The sequence below is a fragment of the Malaclemys terrapin genome, chromosome 2 (assembly GCF_027887155.1).
Source record: "Malaclemys terrapin pileata isolate rMalTer1 chromosome 2, rMalTer1.hap1, whole genome shotgun sequence".
NCBI lineage: Eukaryota > Metazoa > Chordata > Testudines > Emydidae > Malaclemys > Malaclemys terrapin.
Window position 1 is genome coordinate 240,850,999 of NC_071506.1, and position 23,248 is coordinate 240,874,246.

Sequence of the window (23,248 nt, forward strand, 5' to 3'; positions counted from 1 at the left end):
ACATGCAAATTGCTTTCATCTGGACTGTATAAAGAGATCATCAGTATTCCCAGCACTCTACTCATAGTGATAATTCATCTTCTTATAACTGTCATATGAGTGGTGGCTTGGTGGTCGTATGTATGACGTCATTTACTTGGACTTTTAGGAGTGACATCATATGTACGGCTGCTAAACTGCTGCATGGGACATCACTTAAGCAGTTTTCTTCAGAAGAAATAATACTGATCACTTATGCCATATGCCAAATGTCCTGATTATGAAGTTGTGAATTATTTATTTCTCTTTAATAAAGAATAATTTGTAATGCACAAGGTATTCTACTTTACTGTACATATCGACGTTATTTGTACTTCCATCTGAAATAATTGATGGCTGAGAAAATTTTTCAATACATAGTAATGAACTTGTGGAAAATATAAATCCACACACTATAGCAGATATTAATCGATAAAAGATTACTTAGTCTTGTTAAATACTTTTTATGGCATAACAGATGTTAGAAAAAAGCATCTTAAGGTTAATTCCAAAAACACCCAATTACAACATTCCAAATGTAAATTTCCAAATTTAGATTTCTAACCAAATGTCTTGATAATTTCTCCAAGGAACTAATAGCCTGATCCAATGTCCACTGAAGTTAATCGGAGATGGATGGGAGCCTATGTGACCTATATGTGGAGCCTATATGTGTATCTGAGCCTATAGCTGTGGAAGAGTGGACTGTAGGATGTTATGAATAAAGTCATTTCCCCTACTTGTCCCAAGGGACTTTAAAGCTTCTTTGTATGCAAATAAGGAGAAAAGATACATAACCCCTTTTTTTGCAGTCTATCATACTTAATTAAGTAACTTCATAAAGCAATAATTGAGGATGCAACGATAATATGTCACCTCATTCTAGATGTAAAAAAATTATTAAATATATTAATATTTTGATTGATTAAGCCCCAGCAGGTAGGGTCTGTTCCTACACCCACTGAAGTCAGTGGAAAGACCACCACTGACTTCAGTGGTCTTTGGATCGAGCCATTTAATACCAGAGCGATGGGTGCAGTATAAGCTCCATGTAGAGGCCTGTGTCTGTCCCTCCCTGTCAGGCCTGGAGGGAGGCCACGCCTCCTTGCTTCTGTATCTCTGGAAAAGCTGGCTTAACGGGAATTAGCAGCCTCTGAGGCCCTAGCCCTCTAGGCAGAGCCAGGCTAGGCCCCTGACCCTCAGGTAGGGCAGAGCAGCAAATAGTCCAGCAGGCTGGCCCTCAGGCAGGGAAGAGCAGTACACAGTCTTGGGGGCTCAGACCCTCAGGCAGAGTGGAGCACCAAACAATCTAGGGGCTCGGGACCTCAGGCAGGGCAGAGCACCAAACCGTCTCTTGTCTGATGTCCTAATTCAGGCAGACGGCAGACAAACACAGACCTCCTGGCCTAAGGAGGGAAGGTGGCCATCCTGGGGTGGGGTTTGCTAGCAGGGGTAGAGGGACCCAGGCACATCCTACTCCACAGGGTCCCATCCCAGGGCCCTAACAGTGGTGGAGTGCTCCGCCACTGGGTTGACGGGGATCCCACTACAACTGCCAACCAGCACTACAACCAGACTACTGTCTGGTGTTCCTGGACTACTTCCTATGACCCCCTCACTGGGTACCTTCACTACGTGCGTATCCTCCGGCTCCTCAGGGTACACAGCTAGCGGCAGTCCCAACAGCTCCTCAGTGCCCCTCTCAGCTGGCAGCTCTGGCAGTTCCTTCAAGTCCTCTGTGCTGTAGAGGTCCCCGTTGGGCACAAGCCCCAGCAGTGGTGGGAGGCATCTGTTTCCTTCACCGGCTCTGGCCAACTGAGCTGCAGGGCCCACCTTTTGTACGTCCTGTCCCGCTTCTCTGTTTCTGGAGGGGCAGGCGTGGCTGGCCTGGCTCTACCCACCAGGGGGTGGGCCTTGGTTCCTCCCTGTCAGGCTCAGAGGGAGGCCATGCCCTTGCTACACTCCTATATACAATAGAAAAGACTAAAGCTCCAAAAATGCATATTTCACATTCATCCTCAGATTTTTTTTACCTGATTTTAAGAGACAGTGAGAGAGAGAAAAAAAAATACTGTTCATACTTACAAAGCATTGGTCAGATTTTCAAAAGTATGTATGCACAAATAAGTTGTGAATAAACTACCTGATGTGTGCAAATGCTTATTGTGCACTAAAAGAACAAAAGTGAGCTTATGTCAGTGACTACTGGCCAGATCCTCAAAGGTAATTATGCTTCCAACTTCCATTGAAATCAATAGAAGTTAGGAGCATAAATACCTTTGAGAATCTGGGCCTATTGTATCAAAACGTTAATGTTCTGTTTTTTATCCAAATACAGGTAAGATTTACTATATGCCATAAGGCAGTTTCTATTTATAAGACTATCTTGAGAAAGTCACCTCTGTGTTTTTAATTGACCTGGATGAAATCAAGGGCCCACTGAAGTCAGTGAGAATTTTGCCATTGACTTTAATGGGGCCACAATTTCACCTTTTACATTTTCTAATGACTAGAGAATACAGTCTCATTTGTTACATTATAGCTTAATTTAAACAATACTGTATAGATGATTTAGATACAGATAAAATGCACTGTGCTAAATACAAAATTAACAAAGCAGGGTGTGAATTCTTACTCCATTTGCATACACATCCTGCCACCAAACACACACAAGACCAACAACCACCGAGTAAGGTGTTCTCCTTTAACTATATACCCCATGAAAGTTTTGACATTAACTTCTTTGGGAACAGGCCTAGTCCCTTTGTGTGTGGCAATTTGTAAAATTGCTCTTCAAGAATAAGATATCTTCTCTCTCAGAAATATCCTACTCACAAAAAGACTTTCCCTTTAAAAATGGCTTTACAATAGTAAATCATCATGTCCTCACCTACTACAAGATACCTTTAGTACATTTCCTTTCTGCTGGCATTTCTTGCTTTTAATTTCAAGGTACACTATGTTTCTGTCCTATGTAGCCTCTGTGAATGCACAGTCTTCTTTTATATAGAGAGAGAAAGAAAGAGAGAGATCATCTTGAAAAGGTTAAAAAAGATGGCAAGATTTTTTTTAATTACTTAACATGTGCTTACTGTTCTAACATATAGATGTAAATTTTTCCCTTTTATCTCATATTTGAATTGTTCTCTAAGTTGTAAGGAAAAATCTAGTGGAACAAACATGTATAATTCAGGATCACAAACTTTTCAATCTCTTCTGGCGTTGCTAATCTTTGAATTGGTTTTAATTGTGTTTGGTCAAAAAGGGGGTCAGATCATCCCTTCTCCAGGGAAAACCTATTTAGGGGAAAGGAAACTCTGTGTCCAGAACAATCATATGGCTCTACCTCCAAAACCTGCAGATCTTTCAAAATCCCCATGCATGCCAGGGAAGCCACCAGAAGCAGAGGCCATCTATATGGAGGCCCTGTCCCTCCACTTTTTCATCCCATCCCTCTGTAGCCTTCCTCGCTCACTGAATGTTTTGTTAATTCCTCCTTGATATTTGGTTGTTGCTGATGTAGCTTTGGAAGGTCTTTTGTGAGTACCACTTCCTTTTCACCGATCTGGGGTACATTTACATATTTGTTCTTGGTTCTAGGCTTTCTATACATTTTAATTCATTTTTATCCAAGTATCCAAACAGAACCATCCAGACATATCTCACTTACTGAGTGAAGGGTGTAGTATAAGTACCTACATTTAAAAGAATAGAGTAGAACCTATCAAGAATATATCTCCCTTCTTCCTATTTCCATCTGTTTTATGTCAAACAATTATCTCAATATAATGAAGTAAAATGCATTCTTCATCCCCCTTACACTCCAAATGGTGGTTGTTTGCTAGTGAAAATTAAAATGTTGGTAGCAAATGAGATTGTAAATTCAGTTAGATATGGGGGCATTAAAGGGCTAAAATGAAATAACTTGAAACAGAAGAATTGTGATAAAATTCAGTCTTTGCTTTCTGTATTTCAAACACACTGTCCATGTTATAGACTATATAAAAGTGATCTAGTAGTGTTAAATGAAACAACATTTGAATGCAATAGTTTGTGGTATTACTTGAGCAATAAGGAACAAGTATTATTTTGGAGGAATAGGGTGGTATTAAAATAGGATTAAAAATTGTCATGTTTTCTATTTGTACAACTATAAATGCCTGTTTAAATCATCAAATGCTGCTATAAACCCCTCAGGCTTGCAGTGAGTGACCTATAAATGGAGTAGATATCATCTGAAACATACTCCTGGGATCCTTTGTGGGAAAGCCAAACACACATTTTGGTTTTGAGAAACAATGCAGCCAAAAGGAATCTTGCATTAAAGCCAACAGGCTTGCATGCCTAGTCTCTAAGGAAAACGAGGCTTGGAATAATAAAGGTTGAGCCCTACATTTTCAAACCTGGGTGCCTGAAGTTACATTCCAAAATAAAATGTATGCACCTAAATAAATGTGGCCTGATGTTCAAAGGTGCCTACAAATCCCTATGGGCCAGAATGTGATGGTTACTGTGGAGAAGTAGGGAGTCAAACAAGAAAGGAAGCATAGGAAATGCTCATTCCATTCACCTCCCATTGGGAGCACATTACAAAACGGGTGGAGTAGGGTGGAGAGGAACAAAAGCCCCATGCTATCTCACTTTAGACTGGCTCACAGAGCTGGTCTGGTGCAATAGAGGGATCAATCAGATCTTAATGGATGGAACAAGGTGTGTACTCCTATGTGCACTGACCTATCACAAAAGAGATTTTGCCTGGCTGAGACAGTCTTTCCATGATTCTAGTAGAGTAGTGTGAGTCTGCCCTGTCCTTACACAGGGCTGTGGAATAAATGCCACAATATAGTCCACTGTAATCAAAGGGGGCTACAGGCACTCAGCACTTTTGAAAATCAGGTACGTTTTACTTATGGGTCCAACTAAGGATTGAAAGACCTAAACTTAGGCTCTTAGGTTTGAAATCTTTGTCCTATGCCTCTATTTGCATCAACACTTCAGTGGATTTCCAGGGTGACATCAGCTTGATCACTCAGAATATGAAACATTCAGTTGATTTATAAGATGTGGCAATAAGATACACAATGTTAGGTACAGTGGAAAAACCTACGTTGTCTAGAGAAGAGAGCTGGGAGCAGCAACTTGTGGCACGGCAGATTTTAAAAAGTACCTGTAGGCCAATAAAACAAATGAAACGTTTCTCAGCCTTTACAAGGTCTCTAATGATTCTTTATGTTGCCTAGTCTAAGGGAAAGAATGTGGTTAAAATGCTGAATTTATAGTGGAGAAAAACTACTATATTTACAATTTGCTTTGCCAAAGATAAAAGTTCCATAAAAAATACTAAGCATATGTGCAGATAAAAGGCCTTTGAAGTAAGGATAATAGAGATTTCTGAACCTCATGTTTTTGATTTTCTCCTCCTGGTTTTACTCATTTACATTAACAGATTTTCCTTTCTGCAGAGAATGGCTCCAAGTCTTACCTCTACTGTCAATTATACTGATCCTACATTAGAGCCTGTAGTAACTGAACATTCACCAGAACGACAGAAGATAATAGATTCACAGTTCAAATGCTATGAGAGAATGAACAGAGATCCACCATATAGAAAAAAAGGTAAAAAAAAAATTGCACATTGATGTGTTTTCTGTATAACATTTCCTTCTGTGTACTAATATTATTATGCATAGTCTTACTGTCTGCATTTGCAAAATCATACCAATTTATCACTCATTGTATCAGTTTTAGGGAGAATAGCCCTACAGATGATCATGGAGAATGAACAATCCTCTCACCCTTAGAGATCATTCCTCCCTGACACCATTGAGGCACACTGAATTGGCAATGTGGTGAAGTTTGAATTATTGCTGTTCATGCTTTGGGAACATCAGTCTTTAGGGCTGTCAGTCCAGCACCTTTCACAAGTATCAAACCCACACAGATACTTTAAAGAGAGAGAATATGAATAGCAATCTCTTCGGTATAGATGTCCTTCTATTTTCTTCAACCAGCGATTTCATTTTTTCATAATTTGTTTATTGACCGACACCTTTCTGGGTTCTAAATTAACACAGATGTTCTAAATATTCTGTATTCTAAGTTAAATGTAACCATCCAGTCATAGGCATTATTGTGAACAGCTCAATGAAACCTTTGCTGAAGCCAGAGTGGCTGGGCCAGCCTTAGGGGTGAGTAATGTAGGCAGCCATCCTCAGGGCACCAAATCATGGTCAATGTGGGGAATTGTGTTTTTTTTTTTTATTTGTGTGTGTGTGTGTGTGTGTGTGTGTGTGTGTGCGCGTGTGTGTGTGTGCATGCGCATTTGGAGGTAGGATGAGCACATTTTCCATCCTGGGCCACAAAACATCTAGGGCTGTTCTGTGGAGTAGTAGTCAAAAGAGCAAACAAAATATTGGGATGTATAAGCAATGGAATGGAAAATAATATTGGACATATCATGCTGTCATGATATAATTCCAGAAGCACTCTCACTAGAAATACTGTGTTCAGTTCTGGTCAGTCTTATCTCAAAAAAGATACCGTGGAAATAAAAGTAAGCCAGAGAACGGTGACAAAATGATTACAGGCATTGTGAGATTTTATGTGAGAAAAAATTAAACATATTGTGACTGTTTAGTGTAGAGAGGAGACAACTAAAAGAGGACATGATAAAAATATACAAAATAAAGAATGGTATAGAGAAGGTAAATCAGATATGTTTTTCTCATAATACAAGAACAAAGAGAAATTTGATGAAACTGAAAGCTGACAAATGTATGACATCTATATTGGATTAAAGAAGGTATTTTTATACACAATGGATATGTAGACTGTGGGACTTATCACCACAAAATGTTATTGTGCTCACAGGATATTACTGAGCTCTGTGAGATTCAAAAAATGATTTGACATTTAGATGTTCAAGGTCTGATCTAAAGTGTATTGAAGTCAGTGGAAAGGCTCCTATTGACTTCAGTGAGCATAGTATTCAGGTCCATAATGAGAACATCCATAGCTATAAGATAGGATAAACCACTCATTAAGGGATATAAGCCCTTGTATGTCAGGGGAAAAGCAAACCTCTAATTGCTAGGCTTTAGGGGAAAAAATCCTTTATGAGCAGCTTATTCTATTAGGCCCCAGTTCTGCAAACCTGTGTAGATTCACTCATGTAAACAGTTCCATTGGCTTCAGTGGGACTTGGAGTGTGAGTAAAGTTACACAAATGCTTAAGGATTTGTAGGATCAGGGACTAATTTCCACTGCAGGATTTCTTGCAATTTCCTCTGCTGCAGCTCTACTGAAGACAGGAGATGGATGCTGGTCTAGTGCAGTGTGGCAACTCCTACGTGCCGCTGACTGACAGCTAGACTGAAGTTGTCATTTGATACGGCTGGGTTTGATACAAGATATGGGGGTTTTATTTCTTATGATGAGAATAACTGAGACGATTTCAACATGAATGAAATGATTTTTTTTTTTCAGTTTGGTTCTATGAAGAAAAATTGATACAAAAAAAGACCTTTATCCCTCACTCCAACCCGTTAAACCTCAAAAGAAGGCCTGGAGCAGCATAAAGGGGCTCTAAATACCTTGTCAGCAGATTGCCTTGGTGCAGGAATTGCAGAAGTCAGCTATAAGGCTGTCTTCTGAGGAGAGGATCCCCTGGTTTACTGGATGTATCAGGAGCAGGGCTTCAGCATGCAAAGCTGCAGCAATTCCATGCAGCACTGCAGCCCATAGGGCAATCCAGAGAGACTGCCATAACTTAGACCCCAAGGCTGTATACTTCCGGAGCCTCTCCAGCCCTTGAAGGAGCCCAGGACTGGGTGGGCACACAAGTGGCTTAAAGCCACCATACACTGCCTTCAAGTTGCAGCACAGAATTTCAATCTATGTGATTTTGAGAGAATCATTCCCCCCCCCTTCATTTTCAAAATTGTATTATTCCTGGGCCAGTTATTATTCATTATTCTCTTCAAATTGTCACTTTTCTATTTTATCACGTAGATGTGCATTTCAGATATGTCCAGTGGAAAAAAATTGTCTTGTTGTTTTCCTTGAAGGAAAGGCTGTATGGTGTATTGAAAAACATCAATGGTTGTTTTGTTTTTTTGTTTTTCATTTCAAGGCACGACAAATGTTTTCAAAATTAAAATCAAAGCCTCCTATACAGCCCAGACTGCAGTGCCTTTCAGAAATGTGTTTAAATTGCACTTTGCTTCTGCTATATTTCTCTCCTTTTGATTTTACCAACTAATTCCTCAAGCTCATGCAAATATATCTCAAACCCTTTGAGAAGGGCAGTCAAGTGCTTTACAGAAAGAAATATAACTAACTGAGGGTATGTAATTCTATCCCACACTGAAGTAATATCATGATTTGTTAATAACCTGAACAAGTAGTTCAGCACATCTGTTGATAATGGAGAAAAATAAACATACATGGATTCTTACGTAATGAGAAAACAAGTGGTCTTAAAAAGAAAAAAATATATAGTAAATTTCAGCTGAAAAATTAAATTTGAAAGCATCCATTTTTCGACAACAGATCTACTGATTTAAAATGTCTACTGTGGGTACAGTTTCTTCAGTAGCTCAGTCATCTATTAACATCTTTTCCCATCTGTTATAAATTCTGTCACTTTCCTTAAGAAGATTTGCTTCCATTGGGAGAGAGATTCAAATGCACAACCACAATTAGACACCCAAATCCCATTAACTTCCAGTATCAGTTAGGAGCCTGCCTGCCATTTGTGCCTTTCAAAATCTCCCCCATCAACCATCAAGGGATTTTGAAAATGCATGTAACGCCTGATCATCACAGTCAATGATTCCATGTTCATTGACTTCAGTAGGTGTTGCAGCGGGGCCATGGCATTGATTTCTCCTGCATAATCTGATTTTAAAATTAAAAATACCCCCAAAGCCTAGATTTTTCATTGCATTTATGTTTCTAAACCGCAGCTAGTGGCAGATTTATGCCACAGCATTCAGAACTACAGTGTTATTTGTTACGCTATCAATCTGTGAACTCAGTGTAACAGGCTGTAAACGAATTCTGATTTAACAATTAGAAGAGGGGAGTCAGGACTCAGTTGTGCCCAGCCCAGAGTGGGTAGATAAGTCTGGTGGGGAAAAGGGCTAAGGAATCTTCCCCACCCCCTTCTGCTCCATTTCAGGGGCTGGGCATAACCCCATTAGGGAGCTTGGGCAATGCTACCTCCGTATGCCCCCACAAGTGCTACTTGACCAAGACAGGATTATAGCCCAGCTCTCCCAGGACTGCATCAAGCAGTGGGGCTAACCTGGCATGGGGAGGAATGTGTAATGTACCAGATGGAAGGGTGGCAGAGCTGTAATCTGTATCCCCCAGGATCCTTCAGGAGGAAATCTGAATAAGGCCCAGAGCCGACTCCAGGGTTTTTGCTGCCCCAAGCAGGGGAAAAAAAAAAAAAAAGCCGCAATCACGATCTGCGACATTTCGGAGGCAGCTCTACCGCTGCCGCTTCATTCTTCGGCAGCAATTTGGCAGCAGGTCCTTCGCTCCGAGAGGGAGTGAGGGACCCGCCGCCGAATTGCTGCTGAAGAGCCGGACGTGCCACCCCTCTCCGTTGGCCGCCCCAAGCACCTGCTTGCTGATAAGGCCCCACCTCTGCACTGCACACAAGTGCAGGGGTTTGCCTATATGCATCATATTGCAGGACCTGGGTCTATGTCTGTAACCTCTGCATCCTGGGTAGGGCATCTGTTTTTTCTGAGTTTATTAATTTCATTTGGGGGGGGTATTTTTAACAATTTTTGAATTATATTTTGATATAAGGGGGAGGTTCAGGACTTTTCTCTTTGTTTATACTGTCATGAATAATCTCTTTAATGTTCCCGAGTGTGTTTTAAAGTACAATTGTTTCAAACAGCACTATGGTAAAGTGCACTTGGGAATCTTTAGTGTGCACCTGCAGGGTCTATACGGACAAATTCATGCACTACACATTAATGTTCTTTAGAAGTCCCACCCTGGCAGTCCATGTTACAGCTCTATGTAGACAAACCCTTAGTTACCATTTCTGGTGGTTTTTTCCGGTGTTTATTGGATAAGTACCAATTTCATTTTCTGTTTGCATTGGAGCTTTTATTTATGTTTATTGGTTAAAACCTAAGATCAGAAGCCCTAATCATGGGATGTGACTTAAAAGCCACATTTGTCCAGTAGTGCCTTTAACTGGGCACGCCTCTAAATTTTTAAGTTTCCAGCTTTACACGACCAGGGCCAGATTTTCAAAGGTGCTGAGAAACTGAAGGTACATGTACTACCAATGTGACTAAATCCCCAAATCAGTTAAGCACTTTAGCATGTGCTAAAATGCTTTGCTGAATATGAATGGATTGCTGAATTGGGACTTCTGGTTTTACAGCATCAGGTCCTATATTGGAAGTTCTTTTCAATTGGTGTAAAAACCATCACTTTTCAGCAAGAAGGACCCCACCCGCAACAGCTCAGCAACGGCAGCCACAAATTAAAACTTACATTTGAATGCAATTCAAAGTGTAGCAATAATTTTATTTTGCTGCATGAAGAACTCTGTACTTTGCAACAAGTGGACAGCCTTTTAACTGGGGGAGGGGGGAATAGAACAGAGTGGGTTAAGTGTGATCAATTTTTTTAATTAATTATCACATTCTTCCTAAATGACTAGGTCTGTTTTGCAACCGAACTTGGGATGGATGGTTGTGCTGGGATGACACACCTGCTGGAAGTTTCACTGATCAGAATTGTCCAGATTATTTTCCAGACTTTGATCCAACTGGTAGAGTATTTCCTTTCATCTTTTATCTTTAGTAAGGAAGCCTTTGGAGTATTCATGTTTTGAAAAGACACATGTTTCTAATGGTTTTTACAGCATTGTGAAATCTCAGAGACTCTTAAATGAAAATGTACCCAGTTGTATAATCATCTTGGGGCGTTTTCTTACTCTTAAGTTATAGCATACATTCATTTCACTTATAGAACATGTTCGTTTGACATCTCTGAAATCAATTATATGAAAGTTTTGCTGGATAATTTTGATATCTGCCTGCAGTTATAGTTATCCCATTTTACATACTCTGAGCTGAGCAGCAGATGTTAAGTCTAGCGCTGTTGTCTTCATAAAATAAATATTTCTAGGTATTCCTTTCTACCATTTTCTACTGGCAAAGGCAGTTTTACAAAGCCCGTGGAAGAACAGAATCAGAATAAACTTTTATTATACTCCAGAGTCCTAGTGCAGATTGTTTGGTGAATTATTCATAGAAATAACTTGTAGCCAAAGAGATTGAGAGAATGTGTGGCTCCAAAACATTTTTGAGAGGGTTCAGTAGAAAATAGAAACATTGATAAATATATAAGTGTGGGGAGATATCTGCTCTAAGCAATGAATATGTAACTAGGACTTTAGATAAGGTTTCAACTCCACTAATTTGGCATTATTTGAAGGAAGACACATTTTTTGTTCTAAATTCTAATAATATTTAGCCAGGAGAATTACTTTATGCCTCATAGTGCTATGAAACTTTGGATAACCGTCCGGCAAAGCGTGCCATTCATGGATTAAAAAATAATGTGAACAAACATTTTATTGGTTGTATAATTCTAAACATTAACAGTCCTATATAATGAGGCTTTAGCAATATTTACTCTAGTAAATATCATTTAAATGTAAATGAATACACTAATACATACTAATAAATTAATGCCTTCAATTCCCAATGCTACTGCCTGGAGCCAGAATTAGTTCTTTACTACATGCAGTAGATTTGTTGCTCATTTAGAAACATAAGAAATGCCACCCTGGATTAGACTCAAGGTCCACTGATTATTATTTATTTGTTTATTTGTATTATCATGCTGCATTGGATCCCCAGTCAGGGACCATAGCCCAATTGTGTTAGGTCCTGTCCAAATACAGAAAAAAAGACAGTCCCTGCCCCAGAGAGTTTACAATCCAAGTCCAGTATTCTGTCTCTGACAGTGACCAGCATCAGATGTTTTGGAGGAAGGTGTAAGAACCCTGTGCGGGCAGATCTGAGATAATCTGCCCCCCCACCACCCACATTAGGTCTCATCTTGGTCTCTACTCGTTAAAGATTGGATTAAGCCCTGAAGCTCAAGGTTTAATATTTAACTCTGGATATTCTTGCTATCTGTATAACTGTCAAATCCTTTTTGGATTCTTGTTCTGTTTTAAGTGTCAGTGACTTCCTGGGGAAATGAGTTTCACAGTTTAATCACACATTGTGTGGAAAAATATTTCCTTTTATTGGTTTTGAATTTCCCACCTTTTAATTTCAATTAAGGTCCCCTTTTTATCAAACAGTCAACAGAAGTTCCCAATCTAGCTTCTCTAGACAATTCATTATTTATATTATTTTTATCATGTCCCCTCTTATTCATCTCCTTTCTAAGGTAAACACGCTAATTTTTTCAATCTGATTTTTAGGGACTGGAATGAAATCCAATATTTTCCTCTTGAAAAAAATCAGCATTTTGGCACAGTTGCCTTGAGAAGAATTTATTCAGAGATTAAAATATTCCAGTCAGGATAGGTAAATGCCTTCTGCTTAATTTAGAACCCCGTTGGACCTCATTGTTTAACCAGTCAGTATACTTAAGCTCATATCCAGCTGGGCTGCAACTGACTCATTTGGAACTCCATCAGACGCCAAATTCCAGAGATTTAAAGCATAGTTGCAGAATATAAACGTATCTCACATGGTTCATCGCTATTTACACAACACCCTTCACCGTAATTTTAATTATAAATTTAATCTTGTGGGAGGACTGTTTTTGTTGAAGGTGCTTGTCAGAAAGAACAGTTGTCACTTGTTCTTCATTTAAATTTTGATATTGCCCCGTACATAACATTTTAATTTTGAAATGTAGCTGATACAGTAATATTTCCATTGTAATCATCTTCAGTAAAAAAAAATTCTTACCCCCTCCCCCCTGATTATTATATGGTCAGCAGCTGCAATTTCAATTTGTTTTCCTTTTTGTAGTTATCACATTTTCTTAAAAGAAGAACTGTCATGCATCATGAATCCCTTTGATCAAGAAGATTCGTTTTTGTGCCATTTTCTTTTGACACTTTCCACCCCCAAATATATGCTCCATTTACTAAGAGTCTGCTGCTGCCATTGCTTCCATGGTTTTTATGGTAAACCAACAAAAAACAATCCTGTTTCATCTCTATTCCATATGTTCTTGGGCTGATAGCAAAAACAGATCTTGGACAGTTCAGAATTCACAAAAGTCTCCCCATAGACATCAACAGCCTCATCACACAGTATTTGGATGGTTATAGAGTAACACTTTTTCCAGCTCTCAAGCCATCTGTTGCTAGTTTTAAAATCATGCTTTCCCACCTGGTTTGCTGTCTCCAATGTCTTGTTTTGTACTTATGGTCCCTGTTACAACAACATTATTCAATCTAACAGTTTAAACCACTCATATAGACAAGGTTATATTCAGTCACAATGAGTAGTACCTTACTCCACAATTTGTCCCTTTGATTTCAGTGGAGTACCTTGTGGAATAAGGTACTAACCAACATGAGTAAAAGTGGCAGAATTCGGCCAACGCTGTTTCAGTGCTATGAAGAAGGATGTTGATAAATTGCAGAGGGCTCAAAGAAAAGCTATGAGAATGATTCAAGGATTAGAAGACACACTGTACAGTCATAGACTCAGAGCTCAATCTATTTAGCTTAACAAAGAGAAGGTTAAGGGATGATTTGATTACAGGCTATAAGTATCTATGTGGGAAACAAATATTTAATAATGGACTCGTCAGTCTAACAGAGAAAGATATAACACAATCCAATCGCTGGAAGCTGAAGCTTGACAAATTGAGACTGGGAATAAGGTGTACATTTTTAAAGGTGAGAGTAATTCACCATTGGAAAAATTTACCAAGGATTATGGTGGATTCATCACTGACAATTTTTAAATCAAGGTGGGATGTTTTTCTAAAAGATATGCTCTCAAAATTTTTTTGGGGAGTTCTATGGTCTGTGTTATACACGAGGCCACACTAGATGATCACAATGGTCCTTTCTGGCCTAAAAAGAAGAACAGGAGTACTTGTGGCACCTTAGAGACTTCTGGCCTAAGAATCTCTGAATTATAGTAATTTGAGCATCTGTTGTTAGCATGGTGAACAGCTTCTAATTAATGGAATCTGTTTATAACTACAGGAGGGAAAATCCCTCTTTTGCTATTTTCCTGCTAATCCTACTGCTCTAATGTTCATGGATGACACTTATTGTCTTTCATATTCCATACTTTCCATTTAGCATCTTTCTCTGCTCCTTTGTTAGCTCATTAGTCTGCATCTTCGTCAATTGTCATTGTTTCCCTGACACAGTGACCAGCTCGTCTTCTTTTGGTTCACCTAGAGTAGCTTTCCTTCTATCAGGTACCACAGAATAGCTTACAGGTGCTGCACAAGCCAGCTTGTGGGCCGAAGTTTGTTTCACAGGTGGCTGCTCTTAACATGAGGAGTTAAAGTATGAGGGAGACAGGAAGTCTTGTGGTGACTAGAATCTTGCAACTGCTAAGGGAGGAAACTGGAGGGGACAAAAGCACAGGTTGAACTGTACTGATAAATTGTGTTCGGGTTTGAATGGCAAGTAATTACTTTCAACGAGGATTTGTTAATGGTCAATACAATGCAGCTAGATTTTCAGATTTTTGTTGAGGAAAAAAGTCTTCCTAGTGAATAACAGTTTTATTGGGGAAAAAACAGCAACATAGTCAAATTTCCCTTTCTTTAAGTCTCCAATCCTGCAAACCACTTAAGCATATGCTTTCCTTTAAGCACATGTGGAATCCCATTGACTTAAAAAAGCATGTTCTTTAGTGCTTTGCTGGATTGGGGCTCCAGGGAGGTTTGCAGTGTATCATATAATAAATCACTGTTAACTAAGTTACCTCAGCTTCCTTAATTTTCTTCTTGGCTAACATCCATGTGTAGCTTTGAATACTAGGACAAACAATCCAAGAATAAAATATGCTGTACTTTTTGGACTTTGCTACTTTCTGCATTCATAATTTGAAAAAACTGTGTAAAATGTATATAGATAATTTGTAAGCATTTTTTAAATTTTAACATTGATATTTTCTGTTGAAAATAAAAAACAAATTGTGCCAAGCCTACACTTGATGTTGACAGCTAAAGGAAACAGTGTAAAAAACAAATAAGATGGGACTGTACTCTGGAGAGAATGGCCTAGGAACGCACAAAGAGAGCACCAATGTACCTCAGCATTCAGCTGATTATTTTTCTGCCACAGTGTCAGCTGGTGTAAATTGGTGTAGTTCGATTTGTTTCAGTTTATGCCAGTTTACAGCAGCTGAGAATGTGCCTCATAGATTTTAAATCCAGAAGGGACAATTATGATCATTTAGTCTGACCAATCACCTACAGATTTCTCTATCTCCTTTCCCATGACCCTACTCATTTCCTTTGCTCTTTACTGGACATATTTTTTAAAAAAACATCCAAGCCTCTACAAACTGTTTCAATTCTGCCCTGCTCAGTACAAAATTACTTCTTATCATTGCAATCTCTTTCTCACATGGAACATTTTGTGCAAAATTATAATCCTTGAATACTGCACGCAGTTCTGGTCGCCCTATCTCAAAAAAGATATATTAGAATTGGGAAAAGTGCAGAGAAGGGCAAAAAAAAAATGATTAGGGGTATGGAATAGCTTCCATACAAGGAGAGAATAAAAAGACTGGGACTGTTCAGTTTAAAGAAAACAGATGACTAAGGGGGGATATGATAGAGATCTATAAAAGCAGAAAGTGAATAAGGACATGTTATTTACCCCTTTACATAATGCAAGAACCAGGGGTCACCCAATGGAATTAATAGGCAGCAGGTTTAAAACAAATATAAGGAAGTATTTCTTCACACAATGCACAGTCAACCTGTGGAACTTGTTGCCATGGGATGTTGTGAAGGCCAAGTATTACGGGGTCCATAAAAAGAATTAGATGAGTTCATGGAGGATAGGTCCATTAATAGCCATTAGCCAAGATAGCCAGGGGTGCAACCCCATGCTCTGCATGTCCCTAAACCTCTGACTGCCATTAGCTGGGATTGGATGACAAAAGATGGATCACTGGATAATTGCCCTGTTCTCTTCATTCCCTCTGAAGCATCTGGCACTGGCCGCTATTGGAAGATAGCATACTAGGTTAGGTAGACCATTGGTATGACTCAGTGTGGCCATTCTTATGTTCTTACAAAGCAGTCTGTCAGGAAAACATCTAGAGACAAATTGATCGCAGTTTCAACTCCATTAACTATATTTTTATGTGCAAATTTTATAATCATTGGGTAAAATTAGTCCTTTGTGTAATCCTTTTCGAATCAGCGGAGTCAAAACAGGAATGAACATGGTGTATTATGTAGATTTGTACTATTGGTAACAGAAGTGCTAATAAGGTAAAAGGCCAAATATATCATTAGCATAATGACACTGATGTCAATGGGCTTACACGAGGGAGGAATTTGGCCCAATTTTATCACATAAGTAATATAGGAAACTGCCCGTGCAAAGTACATTATGACATCTATCATTTATAACATGTTTCAAAATTAGTTTTGTGTCTTTGAAAAAGTCTTTTTTCTTGACAAGCAGAATATTTTCTCCCCATTCATCTGTAGCAATACTGCTTCTTTATCCTTTATTAGCTTGACTGAATTGTACAGAATAGTACACGAGTTGTGTATTCATAAAGTTCATCAACTTAATGTGGTTTGGATATCTGCAGGCTGTTTCCCTGTTAAAAAATAATACGTTAAAAAAACAAAACCTGCCCTAGCGCTTAGGGAGTCTGTCTGGTTGAAGCAGGCAAGCATCTCCCAGAAACAAGTGTGCTTGCTTGTCTTTACAAGCCTGTTTGGACACAAGGTACCAGTTGATCATGCATTTTGGTGGTTTTGTTTCTGTCTTTGATTTCATTTAATAAATCAGTCATTTTTAAATACCAAGATGGGCTCTTGGAGTAAAAGTTTAAAGGAGTGCAGTAATATATCACATTTACTCGTAAGCAGTTAACTTATTAGATAACTTCATCCTCTTACATCAGGCCTCAATTTGGCTTAATGAGTAAAGTTTAAATGCCCTATCTATGTTACCAACGTCCAAATATGGACGTACAGGCTCCGTTTATATACATTTTGAGGTGACATCATTCTGTTCATGGTTAAATTTAAAAAAAAATCTATTGTTCCAGCTTAATTCTCTGTCGGCTCACCCTCAACTCCTTCTGGGTCTTTTCTTTTCCTCCTCTCTCTTCATCTGGATTGACAGTTAGATTTTTGGATTAATTCTTTATTTCCCTAAGGTACATAATATGATTATATTATATATATTTTGGCTCAGCTTCTCATGGACTTTTCTGATATCTTTTTTTTATTATGATGACGACTTTGGAGTTGAAGCTTTATATGGGCTTCTGTGTGATATAAACATTTATCTGTTCGTTGAAATATTTTCTCTACAAATAATTTATTGGTACTCTGTAGGGATATCAGATATTCCTCCATCTGCGGGGTGTACACAGTTAGTGATACAAAGCATGTATCACTTCTATCCAGAGAATGACAAAACAATCCAACTACTAGTATTTGCTGACATAAAAGAAAATGTTTAGTAGCAACAATCAAAAAATTTAAAAGCTCACAGATGTTTGTTATCAGTGGAGTCGATCTAATAGTGAAAAAGCTGATCACTGAATAAAACTATCAAGTTTGTTTCACGGGGACTCATGAGGCAATATATTTGTGACATGCAAATGACTTCGGGCTAACTCGTGAAAATGGTTATGAATCTTAAAAGCTTCACTAATTTTAGCATGAATGATTTTTCACACAAAACTGTTTCTGGCATTAATTGTTTATTGCTCCTTGTTTACTTGTTTAAAATGTTTCAGTGTTCCAATCCCAGAATATGAACTATGAATAGTCCAAGTGAACAGTTCACAATCAAAACATCATATTTGCAATAATTCATATCATTTGACTGCTCCAAAGGCCGCCACTTTTGTTTTTCCCCCACCCCCTGTTGATATGCAGATATAAATCTTGTCCTTCCATCAAACACTATTTTATTATTTTCAAAGCTCTCTGTTACTAGCACTTCTGTTTCTTCAAAAAAGAAAAGATTAAGTAGCCCGACCTCATAGCCCAATGCCTGCTTTACAACCGCTCCAGTCACATTGCCTTAAACCCACCCTCAGAACAACTCAATGCAAAGCCTGGGTTAAATGGCCATTACTTCATTTAAATCCAGAATAGTAGGTTTAAAAGAGAAATCAAATGTTTTTACTGTGAGAGCCAATATAGTGGGCATTGGGAAAGCTCACAATGCCCCAGGATGAGGCACCTGATTTATCATATAGGGGTGGGAGGCATCTCATATAAAACTACTTCAAATGCTAATCTTCCCTAACATGATCCGACTACCACATCTCAGGTTTGTCACAGACAGATGAGCTCCAAACAGCTAGCCTGTCACTAATTATTTATAACCTCCAACATCAGAACATGTTGCTAAAGAAAATTGTCCCTTGACTGATGACTTTTGCTCACTGCCTGGGAGTCAAACTTACTAAATGACTTATTGGGAAAGGAAACACACTGATCAACACACTAACATCACACACTGCACTTTCTGATGAGGGAGAGTAAATGAGAGAAATCAGAGGGCAGTAAGGGGATAGAGGAAAAAGCCACTAAACTAAGATCAACTATGTTTTTCTGGGCTAAATGAAAGGTACTAGACAAAAGATTTCCCTCTGACCCTCAGAGCACAACCCAGACATCAGAGTACAGAGATGAATGTTATGATCCATAGCATATCAGCAAAGCTTTATACAGTGTTCAGTACCATAGAATAGTAAGTAAAACTCTGTACATTGTGTTCTATAGTATAGTAACTGTTAATCTCTATTTATGACTGCATACTCATTCCAGCTTTAGATAATATCTGGCAATGAGTACAATGGGAAAGATGCTATGAATGCAGTCTAAGATCATCTAAATTAAATTGATGGAAGGCTGAGATAATGTGTACTTTTCCTCTCTGTATTGCCTGTGCACGTACTGATTTTAAACAGTAGGTCCCCAGAGCTGTTGATCTGAAACTCGCAGCTATTTCAAGAGTGCTCTTTTTTGAAGCATGTAAAATGTACTATTTCCAAGTCTTCCAACTATTTCTATATAATGCATGTGTCTGGTCAGCGAAGGATAACATACTCTATATAAATCTTTGCCTTGTCAGTGCATTCACTTGCTTTTTTTCATTAGTATGTGGGGGAGGATAAATCTTAAGAATTAAAATAAATCACACAATATCAGAATTCAAGATGAAAATAAATGCACAGAGTGAACAAAGAATGTATACGTGCAAGTTATATTAATCTGTTCTGTAAAACTATATTGATTGGAAATGTTGCCAATATGGCTATAGATCTAATACAACTACAAAGTTAGACTAGGTGAAAATTAAAATAACTTTCTAAAAACATGAACTTTAAAATGCCCCATTTTTCATAACATAAAAGAGTTTACCTCAGTCCCAGAAAACACCAGCCATTCAGCCCTATGGCCCAAATCTGCAGTCCTTGCTCAGTCAGGCTTTCCATTGAGTCCCAGGTGAGTGAGGATTGAATCAGGATGGCAGGATTTGGCCCAGATGTTGACATGTAATTGTCTGCATAGAGCAATTTTACAAAACCATGCTGGATAGGGGTGCTGGAACAATTGTTATAATTGGGATGCTGAAAGCCATTGAATCAAACTGTAAATCCTATATATAATGGAAACCACTTCAAGTCAAGGGGTGCAGTGGCACCCCCCACATCCATAGTTCCCGCACCTATGATGCTGGAGAATCAAGCTGGAGTGCTCAACACTCAGTAGTTGGGACTATGTACACATGTGGGCAGGATCCCTACACGCAGTAAATTAACTAAACAGAGACTGCTTGTCACCATTTCAAATGAAACTGAAGATATGGATTGTTTGCTATAGCGTCTGTCCATCCTAGGTTTTTATAAATCACCAGGATACCTACTTGCTGAAGTTTTCACCAGTGGTATGACCAATCTTGAAGTCTCATTGCAGGCAAAACTCCCATTGACTTCAGTGAGTTGGGGCTTATATGGAGAGAGTACAGAATTTTCTCTCTCATGCGCGCGCACACACACACACACACACACACACACAAACACTGCCAGCACAGTGACTGCATAGCCACTACAGTAGCTCATGGGCTGCGATAGAAGACATTGTTTGCTTTGCTCCCACTCCCCATTGCTTGCTTTGCCCGTGTTTTTAGCCATATAGTTTATCAACCTACTAGTCCACCTGTGACCCCACTGCACTGCCTTGGAGAGAGCAACTGCAAAGTATTGATCCATAAATTGCAAGGGATAAAGATTCCCATTTATGGCCTCTCCAGGGTCAGATGCCCCTCACTCCTGTATCTTGAAGCTCTGCTAGCAAGTTCAGTCCTTTTGTGTCTGTGTAATGGTATCAGGCTCTTCCCCTAAAGGTCAGGTTTTCAAAAACTACTTGCACCAACAAATTACATGCAATCACAGTTGGGCATGAAAACTGAGACTGTGTGAACATAGCAGGATGTGCAAAGACAAGGTATGTGTGTGTTTGTGAATGAGCATCCAGGTGTGCATGCATAGGTACTTTTTGCTGGCATTGTTCAATTAGCAGTGTTTGGCATTGCTCTCACACACGAACAATTTTCAGCTGCCTCTTCATATTGAGTTATTGCATAATTTATTGCATCTAAATTAAGCTGGGATTTTTGTAATGTTCATGCACTAAAATAGTAACACTTGCATTTTGTTGACAGAAAGGGCTTCAAAATACTGTGATGAAACAGGAAATTGGTTCCGACATCCAGAGAGCAATCGGACTTGGTCCAACTATACATTGTGTAACTCCTTCACCTCTGAGAAATTGAAGGTAGGCTCTGATTAACATTTCAATATTTTCTCAGACTGATATTGAGCTGGGCCAACAGCATATTATCTGTGATAAATTTATACGATCTAAAGTTTAGCCAGAATATCGCAGATTAGCTGGAGTCTTGACAACGTAAGAGATGATCCAATTACTTGTTTTTTGTGTACTGCCACTAAGGTATATGTTCTTATCAAGTATTTTAAATTATATATTGGCATGTGAATTCTGTGTGGGGAAAGGAGGTTGCTTCAGAATAAAAGCTTTTAAAGGGGAGCATCTTCTTAGATAATTATTATATTTCAGTGGACTACAGCAATCTTAGGCCCTTATCCTGGAAATCCTTGAATTTAATGTGGCTGTTCACATGAGTACATTCATTTGTGTCAGTCTTTGCTGAAAGAGCAAACCCCCTGCAAGCCATGAATCAATGTGTTACTGTTGCTCTCTCCAAGAGATCAGAGAGAAACAGTAAATTCATTGTGCTTCTATGGTATATTGTGCCATGCTGGTTAGGACTTGTTTCTGAGAGGTGCTGAACACCCACAACTCCAATTAATTTCATTAGGAGTTGTGTGTGCTCCACAACAGTCAATAACTTATATTGTAGGACAGACTAGATGTAATTTTTCTGGAAACATTTAGACCTTGATCTTGTAAAGACTTGCACGTGAGTAGCTCCATTGAAGCCAGTGGGGCTACTCACAATATGTAATGGTAAGCACATGCATAAATCTGCGGGATGGGGGCACTATTTTGGAACATATCGCCACTATGAATTTGCCAAAAGAGATGGTAATCAAAATGGGTACAGAGAATGGGAAAAGTGAATATAGAAAATGGTAAAATGATACATTCAGAAAAAAATTAATTGTGTTTTATTTGTATAAAACATTGAACCCAGAATGTTGTGGTCTCTAGCAAATCTATGGGTTGAAATGAATTGTCAATATCCATCAGTACATCAATGAGTTTTGAAATGTTTTTTGCTACTCTGACACTTTTTTTTAACTTCATATATATTCATGTATGGTAGATAAATATGTATTATATGGACCCACTTCAACGGCTCATTCTATCCTTCCCATCAATGTGATCATCTGGTGATTTTTTTCCTCATTAAAAAAGCAGTTGGAAAACTAAATTACACAAAGGATTTCTAGTATGGTATAAAACCTTTTATCTATAGGGTACAGAACTAGTTCCAGTTTACTTAGGATGATAGGAACTAAACGTTTTTACCATCTAAATGCAGTTTATTACCTATCTAAAATTAGTTGGTCATCTCACTCTATTTTACACTGGACAGATATCAACATTATAGCATCTACTGTCTCCGTAACTGACATAGAGTGAGCCAGATATGGAAAATATCCTATGAAATAGTGATATAACTAAGCCAAGGAAAGGATTAGAGCTGATCAAACATAAAAACTTAGGAATGGCCATACTGGATCAGACCAAAGGTCCATTTAGCCCAGTATCCTGTCTTTCGACAGTGGCCAATGCCAGGTGCCCCAGAGGGAATGAACAGAACAGGTAATAATCAAGTGATCCATCCCCTGTCACTCATTTCCCAGCTTCTGGCAAACAGAGGCTAGGGACACCATTCCTGCCCATCCTGGCTAATAGCCATTAATGGACCTATCCTCCATGAATTTATCTAGTTCTTTTTTGAACCCTGTTATAATCTTATTAGCCTTCAAATATTTACTGTATAAAGTTCACGTGTCCCCCTATTTAATAGTATTTTTAAAATTATTTACCCATCCCTAGAGCTGGGCTAATAACTGGATGAAGAATTTGTGATCAATTAATATAACTAATTTTGTAATAATAATTTTAAATGACTATTATTTTTACTTATTTGCCCAATGCTAGTGAAGATGCAGTTTAATGTTTCATTTGAAGTTACTGTGACAAGCAACTCCAGCTGTTGATGATACACCCCTACCTCGATATAACGCTGTCCTCGGGAGCCAAAAAATCGTACCGTGTTATAGGTGAAACCGCATTATATTGAACTTGCTTTGATCCACCGGAGTGCGCAGCCCCACCCCCCCAGAGCACTGCTTTACCGCGTTATATCTGATTTCATGTTATATCGGGTCGCGTTATATCGAGGTAGCGGTGTATTTCTCCTGGGCTAGATCTTAGCATGACTTTAAAAAAAAAAAAAAAAACCTTTCAC

The 23,248-nt window shown here is 38.7% G+C and overlaps 1 protein-coding gene across 2 annotated transcripts in view; it reads left to right on the forward strand.

Moving 5' to 3' along the window:
• CALCR (calcitonin receptor) overlaps positions 1-23,248 on the forward strand; it is a 252,687-nt gene that overhangs the window by 135,154 nt on the left and 94,285 nt on the right. For both annotated transcript variants that reach the window (XM_054021165.1, XM_054021166.1), the window contains 3 exons: positions 5,481-5,634; positions 10,715-10,825; positions 20,948-21,060. In XM_054021165.1, coding sequence (XP_053877140.1) covers positions 5,481-5,634; positions 10,715-10,825; positions 20,948-21,060 — 378 coding nt within the window. The remainder of the gene's footprint in view (positions 1-5,480; positions 5,635-10,714; positions 10,826-20,947; positions 21,061-23,248) is intronic.